This window comes from Hyperolius riggenbachi, chromosome 5, assembly GCF_040937935.1.
Source record: "Hyperolius riggenbachi isolate aHypRig1 chromosome 5, aHypRig1.pri, whole genome shotgun sequence".
In the NCBI taxonomy this organism is placed as follows: domain Eukaryota; kingdom Metazoa; phylum Chordata; class Amphibia; order Anura; family Hyperoliidae; genus Hyperolius; species Hyperolius riggenbachi.
The window spans coordinates 10,684,594-10,704,249 of NC_090650.1; the positions used below are offsets into that span (position 1 = coordinate 10,684,594).

Sequence of the window (19,656 nt, forward strand, 5' to 3'; positions counted from 1 at the left end):
TATCCTACTATGGCAAACATCTCATATATTTACAGAATCTAATTTCTCCTGTATTACCTGATGGATAAAAAGATAAAAATTCAACTTCATAAACATTACTTAAAAAACGCAAAGAATTCCATTTCGCTGTTGAGTCCCTTAGGGATTAGTGTATCAAGCTGAAAGATCCATTTTGATTCATGTCTTGACATTTTATCTATATAATTGCCTCCCCTCTCACTGCGTTCCACTGCTTCAAGACCAAAAAAGATAGTCCCCCCTACACGGCCCCCATGTTGTTCTTTGTAGTGCTTGGATAACGGGTGTCCTTCATATTTGTTCTTAATATTATTAAAGTGCTCTCCTACCCTCCTCTGAAGGGACCTCTTAGTTCTCCCCACATATCTTTTCTGACAAGGACATTGTATACAGTAAATGACACCACATGAAGTACATGTCATTGAATCCCTGATTCTATATTTTACAGAATCCATTGCCTCAATCTCTACTATCCTACCTGGATTTCTAGTCCTCTTACAATTGAGGCATATTCCACATCTAATAAAACCCCCCTTGCCTTTCCTGGCACCGTCCCTCCCCACCTCTTTCCTTTCATTAGCTGCTGTAGCTATAGAGAGTCCTAGGTTGGGTGCCCTCCTGAATATCATCTTTGGAATATCAGGCAATTTTTCACCTAGAAACTTGTCTTCCTTTAATACCTCCCAGTGTTTACGGATAATATTTGATATTTTATTTGATTGGGATGTGTATTGCAAGACAATACTAAAATCATTTTCCTCCCAGCTTGATTCTCGCTTGGGGCCTAATAGGCTGTCTCGGTCTTTTTGTCGAACAGCGACCTTGGATTCCACAACACGTTGTTCCGGGTAACCCTTCTCCAAAAGGCAAGTCACAAGTTGCTCCGCCTCCCGATCATATTCCTCAACATTTGTACAGTTGCGGCGGAGTCTCGTGAACTGCCCCTTGGGGATGTTATTTAACCAACGTGGAAGGTGACAGCTAGTATATAAAATATAGCTATTCACTGCCACTGGTTTATGAAACGTCCTGGTGTTTAGACAGTCATTCTCCACATATAATTCCAAATCTAAAAAAATCACAGTATCCTTACTACTATCAGCAGTAAATTTAATGTTCCAATCATTTACATTAATTTCCTCAATAAACCTATGCAATGATGAAACATCAGCCTTCCAAATCAACAGTACGTCATCAATGAAGTATCAGATTGAGGCCTACAGGTTGTTGAATGACCCAGAGACCTACCACGTCTTGGGTCATGATCCGACAGTCGATTTTGCAAAACAACTAAAAAACCTACTGGATGAGGGACTGGCCTGTGGCATTCTGAACCAGAAAGAGTACGATTTTTTGAATGTAGGATTCCCACGTAGGCCATTGTTTTATCACCTGCCAAAGGTGCACAAGGACCTGGATAACCCGCCGGGTAGGCCCATTGTGTCTGGGGTAGATTCCCTTACTGCAAATCTATCAAGATATGTGGATTCATTTCTACAAAAATATGTGAAAGGCACCCAGGCATATATTGAGGATACTAAACATATACTGGGGGCATTGGAAGGTTTGCGGTGGGATAAGAACTGAATAATGTGTACCCTAGATGTGACCTCATTGTATACCATAATAGATCACAAAAGAGGTTTGGATGCTGTGCAATTTTACTTGGATGGGGATGATACTATTAACCCAACACAGAGGGATTTTTTATTAAGATCGATACAATTCGTCCTGGAGCACAATTATTTCCAACATGATAACATCTGGTATCTGCAGATGAGTGGGACGGCGATGGGGACCAGGTTTGCACCCGCTTATGCAAATTTATTTATGTCCCATTGGGAAGAGAGCCGCATTTATGGGGACTGCGGCCCGGGTGCGAACCTGGTCCTCTGGCGCCGTTTCATTGATGACGTACTGTTGATTTGGAAGGCTGATGTTTCATCATTGCATAGGTTTATTGAGGAAATTAATGTAAATGATTGGAACATTAAATTTACTGCTGATAGTAGTAAGGATACTGTGAATTTTTTAGATTTGGAATTATATGTGGAGAATGACTGTCTAAACACCAGGACGTTTCATAAACCAGTGGCAGTGAATAGCTATATTTTATATACTAGCTGTCACCTTCCACGTTGGTTAAATAACATCCCCAAGGGGCAGTTCACGAGACTCCGCCGCAACTGTACAAATGTTGAGGAATATGATCGGGAGGCGGAGCAACTTGTGACTTGCCTTTTGGAGAAGGGTTACCCGGAACAACGTGTTGTGGAATCCAAGGTCGCTGTTCGACAAAAAGACCGAGACAGCCTATTAGGCCCCAAGCGAGAATCAAGCTGGGAGGAAAATGATTTTAGTATTGTCTTGCAATACACATCCCAATCAAATAAAATATCAAATATTATCCGTAAACACTGGGAGGTATTAAAGGAAGACAAGTTTCTAGGTGAAAAATTGCCTGATATTCCAAAGATGATATTCAGGAGGGCACCCAACCTAGGACTCTCTATAGCTACAGCAGCTAATGAAAGGAAAGAGGTGGGGAGGGACGGTGCCAGGAAAGGCAAGGGGGGTTTTATTAGATGTGGAATATGCCTCAATTGTAAGAGGACTAGAAATCCAGGTAGGATAGTAGAGATTGAGGCAATGGATTCTGTAAAATATAGAATCAGGGATTCAATGACATGCACTTCATGTGGTGTCATTTACTGTATACAATGTCCTTGTCAGAAAAGATATGTGGGGAGAACTAAGAGGTCCCTTCAGAGGAGGGTAGGAGAGCACTTTAATAATATTAAGAACAAATATGAAGGACACCCGTTATCCAAGCACTACAAAGAACAACATGGGGGCCGTGTAGGGGGGACTATCTTTTTTGGTCTTAAAGCAGTGGAACGCAGTGAGAGGGGAGGCAATTATATAGATAAAATGTCAAGACATGAATCAAAATGGATCTTTCAGCTTGATACACTAATCCCTAAGGGACTCAACAGCGAAATGGAATTCTTTGCGTTTTTTAAGTAATGTTTATGAAGTTGAATTTTTATCTTTTTATCCATCAGGTAATACAGGAGAAATTAGATTCTGTAAATATATGAGATGTTTGCCATAGTAGGATAAATGGAGGGCTAGAGGTTTGATTGTATACGTGTGGGTGGAGATTGTGATTTGAGTAATGTATTTAGGTACTGAATAATGTTGATACAAGAATGTATTATCCACTTGGTGGAATATGGAATAAATAGGAATATATGGATAAACACTTACTGTGTAGTAAAAAAAAACGCTATTGAAATTGTGACCCCTGACCTCATTAAACTGAGGGGTGGTAACCACTTTTGACACATAAAAGCAGTGTGAGAGATGGCAGCCTCAGATTGTCAAGGAAACCCTCCTGAAGAAGGCCAACGCTGATTGGCAGAAACGCGTAGAGGTTTTAACATATCCATTTGATCTGTAACAAGTTGACTGGCCTTGGATGAGAGACGTGCGTGGAGCGCGCAACGGCCGTTTTTCACATAGAGATCCAAGAGACCGGAGTGGTGACGTCACCCAAAGCAACTGTGTGGACTCAGCTGATTGGACGGAAGTGTGGCGAGCGGACCTCGGTGTTTAGCAGCAGGAAGTGACGCAGGCCGCACCCGGATACCAGCAACACACGGACAGGTTGTTACAAGGAGACCGGACTCTCTGGCGGTAAATCCGCCTGGAAGGACGGAGAGACTGAGGGCTGTCAGTATCGTGGGAACACGCTGGACTTTGGGGCAGTAAATCAGACTGCCAGGAAGCTCCGGAGAAACCAGCAGTAGTGCTTAATGTGATCAGAGGCTCTGCGGTACCGTAAGTTGGAACTCTGAGTGTGTATAGACTATACCCTGTTGAGGTTGGCAGACGCTACTTTGGTCTGCACACAACAAGTCTAATCAATAGCATTTTTCACCCATATGAGGATTTTTTACAATTTTTATTGTGATTTTGATTTTTTACCTTTTTAATTTTTTGTGCACATTTAGAAAGAAGTATATTTGGAAGGGCCCTTCTATTAGGTTGTATGGCTGTGTTATGAATAGGATGAAGTGTGAGGTGAAGTTTTGTTGAATGCATTAACATTGAATAAAAACTACTTATGTCTTTTAGCGCGTGTTAGACTTAATACACCATTGCGATTTACTTTTCGGGTTTTAAGGGATCCCGTGTCTTACAACGCTGCTCATCTAGCTAAGAACCCATCAGCGCCTGGTGACATTAGTATATAAAAAAAAACATTAAGGCTCATCTCAATTTTGCTAAAAAACATCTCAATGATTGCCAAGACTTTTGGGAAAATACCTTGTGGACTGACGAGACAAAAGTTGAACTTTTTGGAAGGTGCGTGTCCTGTTAGATCTGGCGTAGAAGTAACACAGCATTTCAGCAAAAGAACATCATACCAACAGTAAAATATGGTGGTGGTAGTGTGATGGTCTGTGGTTGTTTTGCTGCTTCAGGACCTGGAAGGCTTGCTGTGATAGATGAAACCATGAATTCTACTGTCTACCAAAAAATCCTGAAGGAGAATGTCCGGCCATCTGTTCGTCAACTCAAGCTGAAGCGATCTTGGGTGCTGCAGCAGGACAATGACCCAAAACACACCAGCAAATCCACCTCTGAATGGCTGAAGAAAAACAAAATGAAGACTTTGGAGTGGCCTAGTCAAAGTCCTGACCTGAATCCTATTGAGATGTTGTGGCATGACCTTAAAAAGGCGGTTCATGCTAGAAAACCCTCAAATAAAGCTGAATTACAACAATTCTGCAAAGATGAGTGGGCTAAAATTCCTCCAGAGCGCTGTAAAAGACTTGTTGCAAGTTATCGCAAACGCTTGATTGCAGTTATTGCTGCTAAGGGTGGCCCAACTAGTGATTAGGTTCAGGGGGCAATTTCTTTTTCACACAGGGCCATGTAGGTTTTGAGGTTTTTTTTCTCGCTAAATAATAAAAACCATCATTTTAAACTACATTTTGTGTTCAATTATGTTATCATTGACTAATAGTTAATGGTTTTTGATGAGCAGAAACATTTAAGTGTGACAAACATGCAAAAGAATAAGAAATCAGGAAGGGGAAATAGTTTTTCACACCACTGTCCTCAAGGCCCACCAACAGTACATGTTTTGCAGAAAACCACAAACATGCACAGGTGAGGTAATTAGTGTCTCAGCAGAGCTGATTAACTACCTCAATGGATTTCTACAAAACATGCACTGTTGGTGGTACTTGAAGACAGGGTCGAAAAACCCTGAACTAGGTGACTATCACCCGAAACCAGCAAAGGAAGTGAGGATCTGGATGTCAATTAGAAGGGAAGTGGGCCATGTGAGTCAAGCCTCATACACACGGGGTACGGCTGTTGCCGCAACCACGTGGCACGCGCGTGTTGCGGCGACAGGTTGCCCACGTGTATGACGCGCGCGCCCCGAACCGTCGCCCGTCGGAGCTGTTGCCAGGTGATTGACATGTTCAATCGCCGGCTACAGCTGTCGCCGCAACTTCGTCAAACTGTCGGTAGTCCGCATGTGTATGCGGACTAGCGACAGAAACCCACACACAGCACACAGAGCTTCTGGCGGGGGGGAGGAACCTCTGCGACAGCTTCCGCCACATCGCTAATCCCTCTGCTGCCGTGTGGATGTAGAGGGACTTGGCAACGAGCTGTCGCGCACACGCTCCCGTGTGCTAGCGACAGCTACAAATATAGCTCATGTGTACATAGCTTAAGGAGCGAGAACCGCCACAGGAACAGATGTAGATCAGTCCCGACACTTCCTGGATAACTATTAACCATTCACTGAGAAAGTCAACAAGACAGTTGCTCTTTACCTAGAGCTTTCCCTCATATCTGTGGCATGTGGTGCTCCACACTTACCCGGACATGGGACAGTACAAGCCTCCTCCAGTACAATGTTCTTATCACCATTCACCACAAGTTCGATGTCTGCACAGAACTCTTCATCCACCACTTTCCCAGAGTCATCTGAGGTCCCATCATAGACCACGCAGGAGATGTTCCTGAATCGAATGCCTTCACCACATTGTGCATCCTGGTGGGAACATGAGGAACATCTTACAGTATATGAAATCACAGAACAATCTGGTTCCATTGTCTACATTATCTTCATGCACAGAATCATAGTCTTGAAAAAGTGGGTGATGGCAGTAGTACTGGTGGACTTGTCCACCCTGACCTCACACAGTTACCTTCCTCTCCTTGATCCTCCCTGGTTGTCCATACCAACCTGGGCTAAGTATTCACTTTTAAAATCCACTATGTGGTCACCTACCAGCGTCATAAGCTAGCACCGTCACTTTTCTCTAAATAGTTGTATATACTGGTTATATTGTTTACATGTTTTGTTTTGTTGCACTAATAACTTTACTTGTATGTACAGGATCTTCTAAAAAAATTAGCATATTGTGATAAAGTTCATTATTTTCTGTAATGTACTGATAAACATTAGACATTCATATATTTTAGATTCAAATACACACAACTGAAGTAGTTCAAGCCTTTTATTGTTTTAATATTGATGATTTTGGCATACAGCTTATGAAAACCCAAATTTCCTATCTCAAAAAATTAGCATATTTCATCCGACCAATAAAAGAAAAGTGTTTTTAAAACAAAAAAAGTCAACCTTCAAATAATTATGTTCAGTTATGCACTCAATACTTGGTTGGGAATCCTTTTGCAGAAATGACTGCTTCAATGCGGCGTGGCATGGAGGCAATCAGCCTGTGGCACTGCTCAGGTGTTATGGAAGCCCAGGATGCTTCGATAGCGGCCTTAAGCTCATCCAGAGTGTTGGGTCTTGCGTCTCTCAACTTTCTCTTCACAATATCCCACAGATTCTCTATGGGGTTCAGGTCAGGAGAGTTGGCAGGCCAATTGAGCACAGTAATACCATGGTCAGTAAACCATTTACCAGTGGTTTTGGTACTGTGAGCAGGTGCCAGGTCGTGCTGAACAATGAAATCTTCATCTCCATAAAGCTTTTCAGCAGATGGAAGCATGAACCCAGTTTTGAACCAGTAACAGCGGCAGAAGCGCCTGACCTGGGCTACAGAGAAGCAGCACTGGACTGTTGCTCAGTGGTCCAAAGTACTTTTTTCGGATGAAAGCAACTTTTACATGTCATTCGGAAATCAAGGTGCCAGAGTCTGGAGGAAGACTGGGGAGAGGGAAATGCCAAAATGCCTGAAGTCCAGTGTCAAGTACCCACAGTCAGTGATGGTCTGGGGTGCCATGTCAGCTGCTGGTGTTGGTCCACTGTGTTTTATCAAGGGCAGGGTCAATGCAGCTAGCTATCAGGAGATTTTGGAGCACTTCATGCTTCCATCTGCTGAAAAGCTTTATGGAGATGAAGATTTCATTTTTCAGCACGACCTGGCACCTGCTCACAGTGCCAAAACCACTGGTAAATGGTTTACTGACCATGGTATTACTGTGCTCAATTGGCCTGCCAACTCTCCTGACCTGAACCCCATAGTGAATCTGTGGGATATTGTGAAGAGAAAGTTGAGAGACGCAAGACCCAACACTCTGGATGAGCTTAAGGCCGCTATCGAAGCATCCTGGGCCTCCATAACACCTGAGCAGTGCCACAGGCTGATTGCCTCCATGCCACGCCGCATTGAAGCAGTCATTTCTGCAAAAAGGATTCCCGACCAAGTATTGAGTGCATAACTGAACATAATTATTTGAAGGTTGACTTTTTTTGTTTTAAAAACACTTTTCTTTTATTGGTCGGATGAAATATGCTAATTTTTTGAGATAGGAAATTTGGGTTTTCATGAGCTGTATGCCAAAATCATCAATATTAAAACAATAAAAGGCTTGAACTACTTCAGTTGTGTGTATTTGAATCTAAAATATATGAAAGTCTAATGTTTATCAGTACATTACAGAAAATAATGAACTTTATCACAATATGCTAATTTTTTGAGAAGATCCTGTATTTACTCAACTACTATACACATATTTTTGGATTACAGATGGGGTCAAGCCTTTTAATTCCTTTTAAACTTTTGTGATTAATGTGTTTTGACAAAACTGATGTAAAAAAAATGTATTGCTTATAGTGATTGTCCGGCAAAAAAAAAAAAAAAAAAAAAAAATGGAGTTTCACTTACCTGGGGCTTCTACCAGCCCCATGCAGCCATCCTGTGCCTTCATAGTCACTCACTGCTGCTCCAGTCCCCCGCCGCCAGCTAGTTCTGCTTCTACCAGCCACATGCAGCCATCCTGTGCCTTCGTAGTCACTCACTGCTGCTCTGGTCCCTCTCCTCCAGCTAGTTTTGTTTTTGCCGACCTCGGGGTCGGCGGGCCACATTGCGTACATTTTTATGCATTCCTGCTGGTGCAGGAACATTAACACATACATTTTTACGCGATAGTGGTTGGTTGAACCAGTAATGCATAAAAATGTATGTGTTAATGTTCCTGCACCAGCAGGAATGCGTTAAAATGTACATAATGCGGCCCGCCGACCCCGAGGTCGGCAAAAACAAAACTAGCTGGAGGAGAGGGACCAGAGCAGCAGTGAGTGACTACGAAGGCACAGGATGGCTGCATGGGGCTGGTAGAAGCAGAACTAGCTGGTGGCGGGGGACTGGAGCAGCAGTGAGTGACTACGAGAGCACAGGATGGCTGCATGGGGCTGGCAGAAGCAGAACTAGCTGGCGGCGGGGGACTGGAGCAGCAGTGAGTGACTACGAGGGCACAGGATGGCTGCATGGGGCTGGTAGAAGCAGAACTAGCTGCCAGCGGGGGACTGGAGCAGCAGTGAGTGGCTACGAGGGCACAGGATGGCTGCATGGGGCTGGTAGAAGCAGAACTAGCTGGTGGTGGGGGACTAGAGCAGCAGTGAGTGACTACGAGGGCACAGGATGGCTGCATGGGGCTGGTAGAAGCAGAACTAGCTGGCGGCGGGGGACTGGAGCAGCAGTGAGTGACTACGAGGGCACAGGATGGCTGCATGAGGCTGGTAGAAGCAGAACTAGCTGGGGGCGGGGGACTGGAGCAGCAGTGAGTGACTACGAGGGCACAGGATGGCTGCATGGGGCTGGTAGAAGCCCCAGGTAAGTGAAACTTATGTTTTGTTTTTGTTTTGCCGGACAATCACTTTAAACATAATTGGGTGTTGTCTGAGTGGTGCTATTCATGTGGCGTGGGTGACCTTTTTTCCTCCTCTAAGTTATCTTTATATTAAGGCCTTTATACACTACCCCCGATTTTTAATCGAGTATATATCAGATTTGATTTTAAAAATTAAACTTAACGAAAATCTTAAGCAGTAGTCCCTTCTTAAAGCGGACCCAAACCAAACATTTATTTAATTCAAAATATTTAGTTGCACCACTCTGACACATACAAAGATAAATAAACACTCCTTCAAGCCTATGAGCATTTCAGTGCATGCTTTTCACCCTCGTCTTTGCATAACTAGGGTTATACTGGGGGCAGCCATTAGCAATTCCTCCTTTGCTGGACACCATCTACTCCACCAGTTTGCCGGATTCTGTCCCGGCAATATGAAAGGAAGGGAGATGGGTTCCTCCAATAAATGTAAAATATTTTATATTTGCCATCATGCAGCTGAAAAAAGGCTGCTATTTATTATTATAATTTAGAAAATAGATTTTATTTCTGAAATCTTGCATTTTTAGTTTGGGTCCACTTTAATGCATGTTGATTGATTCATCAACTCAACATAATTTGTAAAACTGTTGTGTTATCAAGATGTTTTCTATCATTGATAAACAGGAATCTTAAAAAGATCGGATTTTTAAAACTGACTTTAAAGTTTGCTTCTTCTTTACCAGTAGACCCCTTAAGACACACAGATAAACAACAGATTCACTCCCAGAAATGAACTAGAGGGTGAGTTCTGTCCATCTGTCAAAGTCTGTAAAATTGTCTATTGGTCCTTGAGAGATGTGGACAAGTAGGCCAAAGACCCCAAAAGCCGAGAACACAGCCAGGAGCCAATGGTGCAATGCGTCACAATATTATTGTTAATGCGATATTAGGGTAATCGCAGACCTGGGCTGTTGCCAGCACAGATGAAGGCAGCTTGGAAATGGACCAATGAAATGAAATAACTGCTGCATTTGGTTCTTCCAGTTCCAAGCTGACTAAATTTTGCATAAAATTTGAGTCAACTTGGAAATACTATCATCCCGTTAACCATCACTAGTGGAGCTAAGCTTTAGAGGCCACCTAAAGTAAAACATGATATACTTACCTCAGTAAGGGAATGACTCTGGGTGGTCCAGAGGATTCCAGGGTCCTCGTAGACCCCCCTGTTCCAATGCTGGATCCCTCTACTTCTATTCAACAAAAGCGAATCAAACAGGTTTCTTCTGGCCATGAGCTGTGGAAGGACGTTTCCGGAGCGGGCATGCATGAGTAAGTTTCACGCATGCGCAGTAGACTGAAGCACTCAAGCACAGAGGAAAAACCAACGCCCAAAACTGATGCCCTTGTCTGTGGTTGGTAGCGTGGTTAGAAGATGAAGAGGGACCCGGCGTGGGAACAGAGGGCTCTGCGATCATCTGGGAAGCCTCTGAACCATCCCAAGGCTTCTAACTACTGAGGTAAGTATCTAACTGTCCTTCCCTTCCTGATTCGGATTTGCTTTAATCCTTTTGAAGCTTATACATTCATTTATGCTATAAGTCATCGCATCCTACGGACGGTACCTCCACTGCACACGGAGACCAACGTCCGTAGCGCCATCGGTAACACGGTTTCACCGAACATGGCTTTGATTGCTCCACATGAGAGGGACACGGCCGTCCATCTCCCTGAGCTGGCTGGATCACCTTTCTTTTCCGCATCATTTTCCCTGCAGGTAAAAAAAACAAAAGCAAAGTTATTCATATCCCCTTTTCCACAAGAAATTTTTACCTTTTCTTGAAAAGATCATCAGGGATATCCGTATGGCTGATATTTTGGAGAAACCCCTCGCACAGTGTGATCACATGTTTACATCCCATAATTTATTCCCTCCCCATGGGGAACAATGGGAGAGAGGGTCAGGAGCATGCTGGCTCTGCCTATCCAAATGGTGCATCCCTCAGACCTTGCAGTACAGCCAATGACACTCCCACAGGATTAAGCAGGAGGGCAGACAATTAGCCACGCCCCTTCCCATGGGAAACAGCAGCAGGGTGGCTAATTGGCATAATGTGCCACGCCCCTTTCCCAGAAGACACCACAGGAAGTTGGGCCATTGCGAGAACATGGTAGCTCTCTTTCATAAGATCCCAAAACCAGATGGGATGATTACGCAGCATCTTCCTAGCAAGCAAGAAGGTTATTTGGGGAGAGGAGGAAGTTTATTTGTTTAATGGAGGGAGACCCTAAGGGTGCTGCCAAGAGGAAGGAAATCCTGGACGTTGGTTTTAGAGCTTTGTGTGGCGCACAGGATGTGAGAGTTAAAGAAAGTATTCTTATATCTTGATATTGAAACTTTATCTTCTACAAAGTAGCCAATAAATGTTGTCACCTGATTCAAAACTTTCATGGATGGAAGATTTCAATGGTAAATGCATCTTTTAAAGATTTAGAGACTAACCTGCTAGTCCACAAGTTCGGGAGCATTCTGACCAGGTTGACCAATCAGAGAGCTGGCAGTTCACAGGACATTCCACCACACAGGAGATGTTCATCTGCCACGTTTTCTCCAGCTCCAGCTGCGAGGAAAAGCAAGAGATCAGTCAGCCCGTAATTCTAGTTTCCTTATAACATTTCCATTGAATAGATCTGTGCCAAGCAACTCTTTTGATTATTTAATGTAATTTAAAAACTTTATTCAGATTAGCATTCAGCGAAGCATTTCCAAAGCTGATAGGAAGTTCCAAACTCGTTCTTAAAGGATACCCGAGGTGAAAATAATCTGAGGAGATAAACAATCCTCTCTTCTAGAAATAACTTTTTTAGCTATCCCACAGTTTTATTTTATATTTAAATCTACTTTTTAAGTTTCTACTGCTTCCTTGTCTCTGCTCAATGACACATTCATTGAAGTATGCCAGAGCTAAAATCTATGAACTATTGACACCTTTTATCTCTTTTCTGCTCCCAGAAACCATTTTCTGCTAGGAAAGTGTTTTATAGTTGTAATTCCTCATCAGTGAGGGGCACACTGTAGTCTGACCCAGTCCTGACAGAAACTGTTCCTTACATACCTGATTTTTAACTCTTTAAGGCCCAGTGCACACCAAGCGGTTTTTGGAGCGATCCGCCGGTTGCATCCGCCTGGAAAAACGCTTGGCTAATGTATTGCAATGGGATGGTGCACACCAGCGGTTTGAGGTTTTTGACAAGCCGCAAACGCGCCTCCTGCTGCGTGTTTGTGGTTTTCGGAAGCGTTTCGTCCTCAAAGTATAGGAAAAACGCAAACCGCTGTGAAAAACGCTACTTCAGAGCGGTTTGCCAGGCATTTTTGTTACAGTAGCTGTTCAGTAACAGCTTTTACTGTAACAATATGTGTAATCTGCTACACAAAAACGCACCCAAAACCGCTAGGCATGTATAGAAAACCTCTCTAAACATACCTAGAATCGCTCTTAAATCAGCTCCCAAAACCGCCAGCGTATTGCGGATCTGCTAGCGGTTTTGGTGTGCACTGGGCCTCAGGCAGAGAAAAAAAAGGAACACAGCATAGTTATTTGTGTGGCATAGTTATTTGTGTGCTAGGCATTGTACATACCCATGTCTATCTCATCATGTCACATGTCACTTCAGGTATCCTTTAACAAACCTTTCAAACAATGGTTACATTTTCATTTGTGATATGTCACGTTTGTCTGATTTTAAAAAAATGTGTGTCGGGGGGGGGGGGGGGGTGATAATTTGTTTTATATTTTCACCTTTGATCCCATTGTTCCACTAAACTTAGCAAATCTGTAAATAATAAAACACCCACCTCCTCGCAGAACTTCAGGTCCACAGATTTGGCGTCACTTCGTACGCAGTCCAACATTCGTGTTTTGACACCATTACCACAAACAGCTTTTTCACTTAGCTGGCACGTGCTCCAGTCTGCAAATACCAAACAGGAGGATGAAGGCGGAGCTTATTCACTCCGAATCAGTGTCAGGTACAGTGTGGTCACGGAAACGCCCCTCACAGGTATGTGAGCAGAAAGATGATGCCATTCACCCTTCCCCCAGACCCGCTAGAAAGCTCATCTGCAACATGGGGGCTCAGTGCGGTCATGTTTGTGAGGCTAAAATGTTGTTTTTTTTACACCTATTTTGGCAGTTGGGCGGAGCAACTGCCGTTCACTAAGTACTTTTGAAATCAATCGCTTATAGCCAGAACAATCCTTGAGGGCTCGCTCACACTAGGGGCGTTTTCAGCCTTTTTTCAAGCGCAGGCGATTTTTTAAATCACCTACAAAACGCTTGTGCCATGAATCTCTGTGAGAAGGTTCATATCAGCGCGGTTTGTGCGCTGTGCGTTCAGCAAAGCAGTGCGCGGACCATTTTTGGGCCAATTTTGCCTCAATGGAAGTTATAGGAAAAACGCAAATGCTCACCAAATCGCTTTGTGCAGCGATTGCGTTCGCGTTTTTAAGAATAAATACGTTGTGCTGCTGGCCCCTGGCTGAATATATAATACATATATTGTATTTATTCTTTTCCAGGTCAAAGAGTTCATTTCCTGACTTACATCTGGGAGTGAATTACAAACCCGCTCTTACAAAAGTGCTTTTACCAAAAACGCAGCACGCAAGTGGAGCACCGGGAGGGGGGAAAAAGCCCAGCCGCACAAAATCACCAAAACACTTGAGTTTGTGGTTACAATTTAGGGCTGCTGCACACCAGAGCGGTTCTGGAGCGTTTTTTAAAACGCTTGCAGGGGGAAAACCGCTTGGCTAATGAAAGTGAATGGGATGGTGCACACCAGAGCGGGGCGTTTTTTCCACAAACGCAAACTCGGGGGCTGCAGCATTTTTTAGATTTCTGAGGCGTTTCTGCCTCAATGTTAAAGTATAGGAAAGTGGAAAACAGCTCTGAAAAACCATTACGCTATCCAGGTGGTGGCTGGATGGTGTCATGGTTAAGGGCTCTGCCTCTGACGCAGGAGACCAGGGTTCGAATCTCGGCTCTGCCTGTTCAGTAAGCCAGCACCTATTCAGTAGGAGACCTTAGGCAAGTCTCCCTAAAGCTGAGTACACACGTACGATAACGATCGTTCAAAAACGAACGATAACGACAATCGGACCGATAATCGTGCGCTCCAAATTTTCCAACGATCTTTTTTTGGACGATAACGACCGTTATCGTTCAATCCGACCGATCCAACCCGGCGGATTTTTTCGAAAGATAATCGTTCAATCGTTGCAGTGTGTACAAAGATCGTCCGATAACGCATGTTCTTATTGCCTGTCATAACGTCACTTCCGTTTGCGCACGCATTTTTTAATCGTTCGTCGTTCAGTACTTTATACTTATATCGTTCACGTGTGTACACAATCGTTCATTACGAACGATCTTTTCGGTCTAATTTGAATATCGTGTAAACGTCACGAATCGCTCGTAACGAACGATCTTTATCGGACGTGTATACGAACCTTAACTCTGCTACTGCCGATAGAGCGCGTCCTAGTGGCTGCAGCTCTGGCGCTTTAAATCTGCCAGGAGAAAAGCGCAATATAAATGTTATTTGCCTTGTCTAGATCTGAGCGGTTTTCCAGGCGTTTTTGTTACAGAAGCTGTTCAGTAACAGCTTTACTGTAACAATATATGAAATCTGCTACACAGAAACACTCCAAAATACGCTAGGCATGTTTAGAAAACCTGCCTAGAATTGCTCTGAAATCTGCTTCAAAAACCTCTAGCGTTTTGCAGATCTGCTAGCGGTTTTTGGTGTGCACTGGGCCTTAGATGTGAATGAGGCCTCAAGGTGCCCATTACAATATTTTCCTCAGATCGAATTGTACAGAAATCAACACAGTTTGAGGAGAAAAATTTACGTGAAACGATTCTATGGTCGATTGGAATGCAGAATCTTGTCAATCAGAGTGGTGGACTTTATGATCATATCTGAAGAGAGAAACTGGCATAATTGTCCCGTTTTTGCGATCAATCGATGATTTTCTTCCAATTACTTATGATCTCACAAATAGGATCGAAGGATCGCATCTGAAGAAAATATTGTACTGTTAATGGCGACCATAAACGCCTAACTCTCTCGGCGCTGCCGTCAGCGTCCCGTCTCCGTACCTGTCACGTTATACTCGTAGTGGAAGCAGTTCTTGTTCAGCGTGCATGGCTCAGTCACGCCTGCGACATTACAGGCCTTCCCTTCCTTGGCCTGCCGTATGGGGACGGCCGATCGTTCGCGGACACCGGTTCCATCGCAGGGCTGAAAAACAAGAAAACTAGCATCAGTTGTGCAGAGAACAGTAAACAGACATTTTACCATCGACATGAAGCACCCGGGTGAGGCGGACAGACTGGCGTTTAATGAGCACTTTTCCCGCAAGTCGGCAAACACACATCACACATCCGACAGGCAAATTAAGCCCACAACAGCCTCAGACGCGGGCCGGAAATTAAGGCGCTAAACATGTCATTACGAAGAATACGGCGCCATTTACATGATAATGAGCCTCTTCCAGACATAATGACCGTATTTAGCCAAGTTAGCAACTTAATTATCATATTCAAATGAGGTGCTGTGTAAATCCTTCGCTGGTCTTTTTTGTGAGCTCGCTCAGCCATTTCTAGGCCGTCGGCCGCCTGTATTTCCTGAGGGAGCAGCTGAGAGACGCCAGAGGCCCAAATCCCACCTCCAGGCGCAGATCTAAACGCATCGTCTGACAGCTGAGCCAAGAAAGGCCACAATGTCAATTTTTCTGTTTTAAATAAAGCTTTGGGGGCTGGAATTCCCGTTTTTAACATGTGGTCATGTGAACCTAGCTGGGGAAGTGAGCAGAAGGCTCCGTGGGCGGAGCTGCTGTTGCCTGGCAGCACATTATCAGCTGTACATGACTGGGCGGGGCATAGACCGATGTTTTCAGGAAGACCGCAGCCTCCAGTTCTTCTTGTCGGTTTCTGCAAGATGGTTAATGAGATGCAAATAATTCTGCCTTGCATGCAAATGTTATGCAAACTTGCGATTTGCATGCTGATTTTGATTGGTTCAGCTTCGGGCTGCATACAATTTGTATTACAGTTGCAAGCAATCTGGAAGCATTAGCTTTTCCCTGACCATCTCTGCACACCCTGCTTTGCTGAAATGGTGCTTTATCAAAACAGATACAAAGAAGTAGGAGGAGCAACATTTTAATAATGAGGCTATAAGAATGCCTTTTTGATTTCTTCCCTTCAAAGCAAATCTGAAGTGAAAATAAACTTATGAATAGTATGTTATAATTAATTGTATGTGTAGTACAGCTAAGAAATAGAACAACAGTAGCACATAAAAGAGTCTCATATTGTTTTCCAGTGCAGGAAGAGTTAAACAACTTCAGTTGTTAGCTTTGCAAAAGAGCTTCTCTGAGGTATTTGATGGGTGGAATACAGTCCCGCTTTCTGAAGTACTTAAACCACCCTGGCGTTCTGATTAAATCGCCAGGGTGGCTGCGGGAGGGTTTTTTTTAAATAAAAAAAAAACTATTTCATGCAGCCAACTGAAAGTTGGCTGCATGAAAGCCCACTAGAGGGCGCTCCGGAGGCGTTCTTCCGATCGCCTCCGGCGGCCAGAAGTAACACGGAAGGCCGCAATGAGCGGCCTTCCGTGTTTCGCTTACCTCGTCGCCATGGCGACAAGCGGAGTGACGTCATGGACGTCAGCCGACGTCCTGACGTCAGCCGCCTCCGATCCAGCCCTTAGCGCTGGCCGGAACTGTTTGTTCCGGCTACGCTGGGCTCGGGCGGCTGGGGGGACCCTCTTTCGCCGCTGCACGCGGCGGATCGCCGCGCTGCAGCGGCGATCAGGCAGCACACGCGGCTGGCAAAGTGCTGGCTGCATGTGCTGCTTTTTATTTGGTGGAAATCGGCCCAGCAGGGCCTGAGCGGCAGCCTCTGGCGGTAATGGACGAGCTGAGCTCGTCCAGACCGCTCAGCAGGTTAGTTAAACAGCCAAGAAACAATAAGAGACAGCTTGGGATAAGGTTTTACTACAGGAAGGTTCAAAGGGTCATTATTTCTGCTTTGTTTTATAGATTAAAGGGAACCTTAACTGAGAGAGATATGGATGTTTCCTTTTAAACAATACCAGTTGCCTGGCAGTCTTACTGATCTCTTTGGCTGCAATAGTGTCTGAATCACACACCTGAAACAAGCCTGCAGCTAATCCAGTCTGACTTCAGTCAGAGCACCTGATCTGCTGCATGCTTGTTCAGGGGCTGTAGCTGGAAGTATTAGAGACACAGGAACAGCAGGAGAGTCAGGCAACTGGTATTATTTTAAAAGGAAAAAGCCATATCCTCAGTTTTGGTTCCCTTTAAGGCCTTTTTTTCTTCTCCATAGCAGTGCATTGTGAAACAGATTTCAGTTAAAACGCGTTAAGTGTTAACTGTGCCATAGGAAAACATGGGCATTACTTTGAAAATCAGTTGTCCTTTCAGTTATAACTGAGAGCAACTGATTAAGTGTAAACGGGGCCTTAAAGACAGAGTGTGGTTTTAAAACTGCAACTGTGAAAATATGATGCAATATTTAAAAAAAACAAAAACCCTATATAAACTGAAAATAAAAATATGAGACTTTTCTTTGCTATTCCGTATCCGTACTACACATACAATTCATTATATCATTTTTATTTTTGCTTCCAGTTTGCTTTAAAGGGATACTGAATTGAGAGGGATATGGAGGCTGCCATATTTATTTTCTTTTAAACAATACTAGTTGCCTGGCAGCCCTGCTGATCTATTTGGCTGCAGTAGTGTCTGAATAACACCAGAAACAAGCATGCAGCTAATCTTGTCAGATCTGACAATAATGTCAGAAACACCTGATCTACTGCATGCTTGTTCAGGGTGTATGGCTGAAAGTATTAAGGCGCGTACACACGCCATACCATGGGTCCGTCAGACCCTCCCGCTGGGCGGACGTTCAACCGACAGTAGCACGTGTGTACGCGCTGTCGGTCCTCTCAGCAGGAGGGTCTGACGGACCTGTTGTTGCCGGCGGTATGGCGTGTGTACGCGCCTTTAGAGGCAGATGATCAGCAGCACAGCCAGGCAACTGGTATTGCTTAAAAGGAAATAAATATGGAAGCCTCCATATCCCTCTCACTTCAGTTGTCGTTTAAGGACTGAAATCTGATTGGTGGCTCTGAGGTTTGCTCCTGTTTTCTTAGCACTTGTCTTGATGAATTCTGCCTATGAATACAGGACGGTTGGAGGGTCCCTCTTGCTAGCTGACAGCCCCTGTCATAGACCGCATTGTCTCTATCAGAGCTCAGCACAGCATTTCCATACTGATTGAGCCGCCCAGCTGTACCTGCGATTAGTATGAGAGACACACAATAGTGATTAGCATTCTCCCCCTGCCGGCTGCTGTCATCTCATTAACTCCTTTCTCTTTACCAGTCAGAGAATTACATATTCAATTAGGACGATGGCTTGTTTGGCACAGATAGGTGGTGTCACAGCTACGCGGCTCCTTCTCAAACTTCTGCTCTGAACCAGGGATGAGCAGAAACTACGCCAGGGCGAATTTACACATCGTAGTTCGTAGGTGAGGTTTCAAAACTACGCTTACGAATGTAGGCGTAGAGAAGTACCGCTATGCGTAGCTTACGCCCACTATGCGTAGTTAACGTGTGTATTGTGTAGTGAACTACGAATGCGTTACTCACGTCTAATTTTCCGCGTGATTGTATGATTACAAATGTACGCATTGGAAAGTAGAATGTACGCATAGAAGAGTTCCCGGTATAATCAATTAAAGAGGAACTAATGCATAAAATTTTCTGTATACCGGCATGACCATTCGCATACACTACGCTTCGCACTACATGTAATTGCGTATTTTAACGCGTAGTCTACGAAATGCATACGAAGCGAATATTTGATTTCGAAGCCGTAGTTTGGTGAAGCGTAGTTGCGTAAAAGTACACGTAGTTCCAATGTAGCGAAGTTGGCTGACTACGACCATCCCTGCTCTGAACGATCGCTTTTGAGGATTCCGGACGCCCGCAGCTCAGCCGGATCCACTGAATACAGGATCTACGGGGCCTGCAGAGCGCGGGCCGATGGACGGATGTCTCTTGTGCACCTGCCAGGCCATGTGCCAAACCCCATCCAACCATACCGCATGGGACGATAATGCAATCACACCAAACATGCATTGTGCAGTGCATTAGCCGATCACAACGCGACAACAGCAATATGTGCTTAGTAAGAGGAAGTCTGCGTTATTGGGATTCCCTAAGTGTACAGGTTCTGAAAAGTGGATTGGGAAAAGGTCTTTAAAGCAGGATTGTCAGCCATAAAACGGAAAATTGTTACTTACCTATCGGTAATTTTCCTTTCCCGATGCTTGTATGTCGTCACCCTTGGGTAGATGCCCCGCCCCCTCTACCCCATAGGACCTTGTAGATATAAATGTTTGTTGCTCATCCCCTTCCCCA

General features: G+C 44.3%; 1 protein-coding gene across 1 annotated transcript in view; it reads right to left on the minus strand.

Moving 5' to 3' along the window:
- The window catches only part of THSD7A (thrombospondin type 1 domain containing 7A), a 570,344-nt gene that overhangs the window by 18,799 nt on the left and 531,889 nt on the right, over positions 1-19,656 (minus strand). The window contains exons 21-25 of the mRNA XM_068235085.1: positions 15,297-15,438; positions 12,992-13,107; positions 11,639-11,756; positions 10,761-10,906; positions 5,926-6,100 (exon numbers count right to left, since the gene is read on the minus strand). Coding sequence (XP_068091186.1) covers positions 5,926-6,100; positions 10,761-10,906; positions 11,639-11,756; positions 12,992-13,107; positions 15,297-15,438 — 697 coding nt within the window. The remainder of the gene's footprint in view (positions 1-5,925; positions 6,101-10,760; positions 10,907-11,638; positions 11,757-12,991; positions 13,108-15,296; positions 15,439-19,656) is intronic.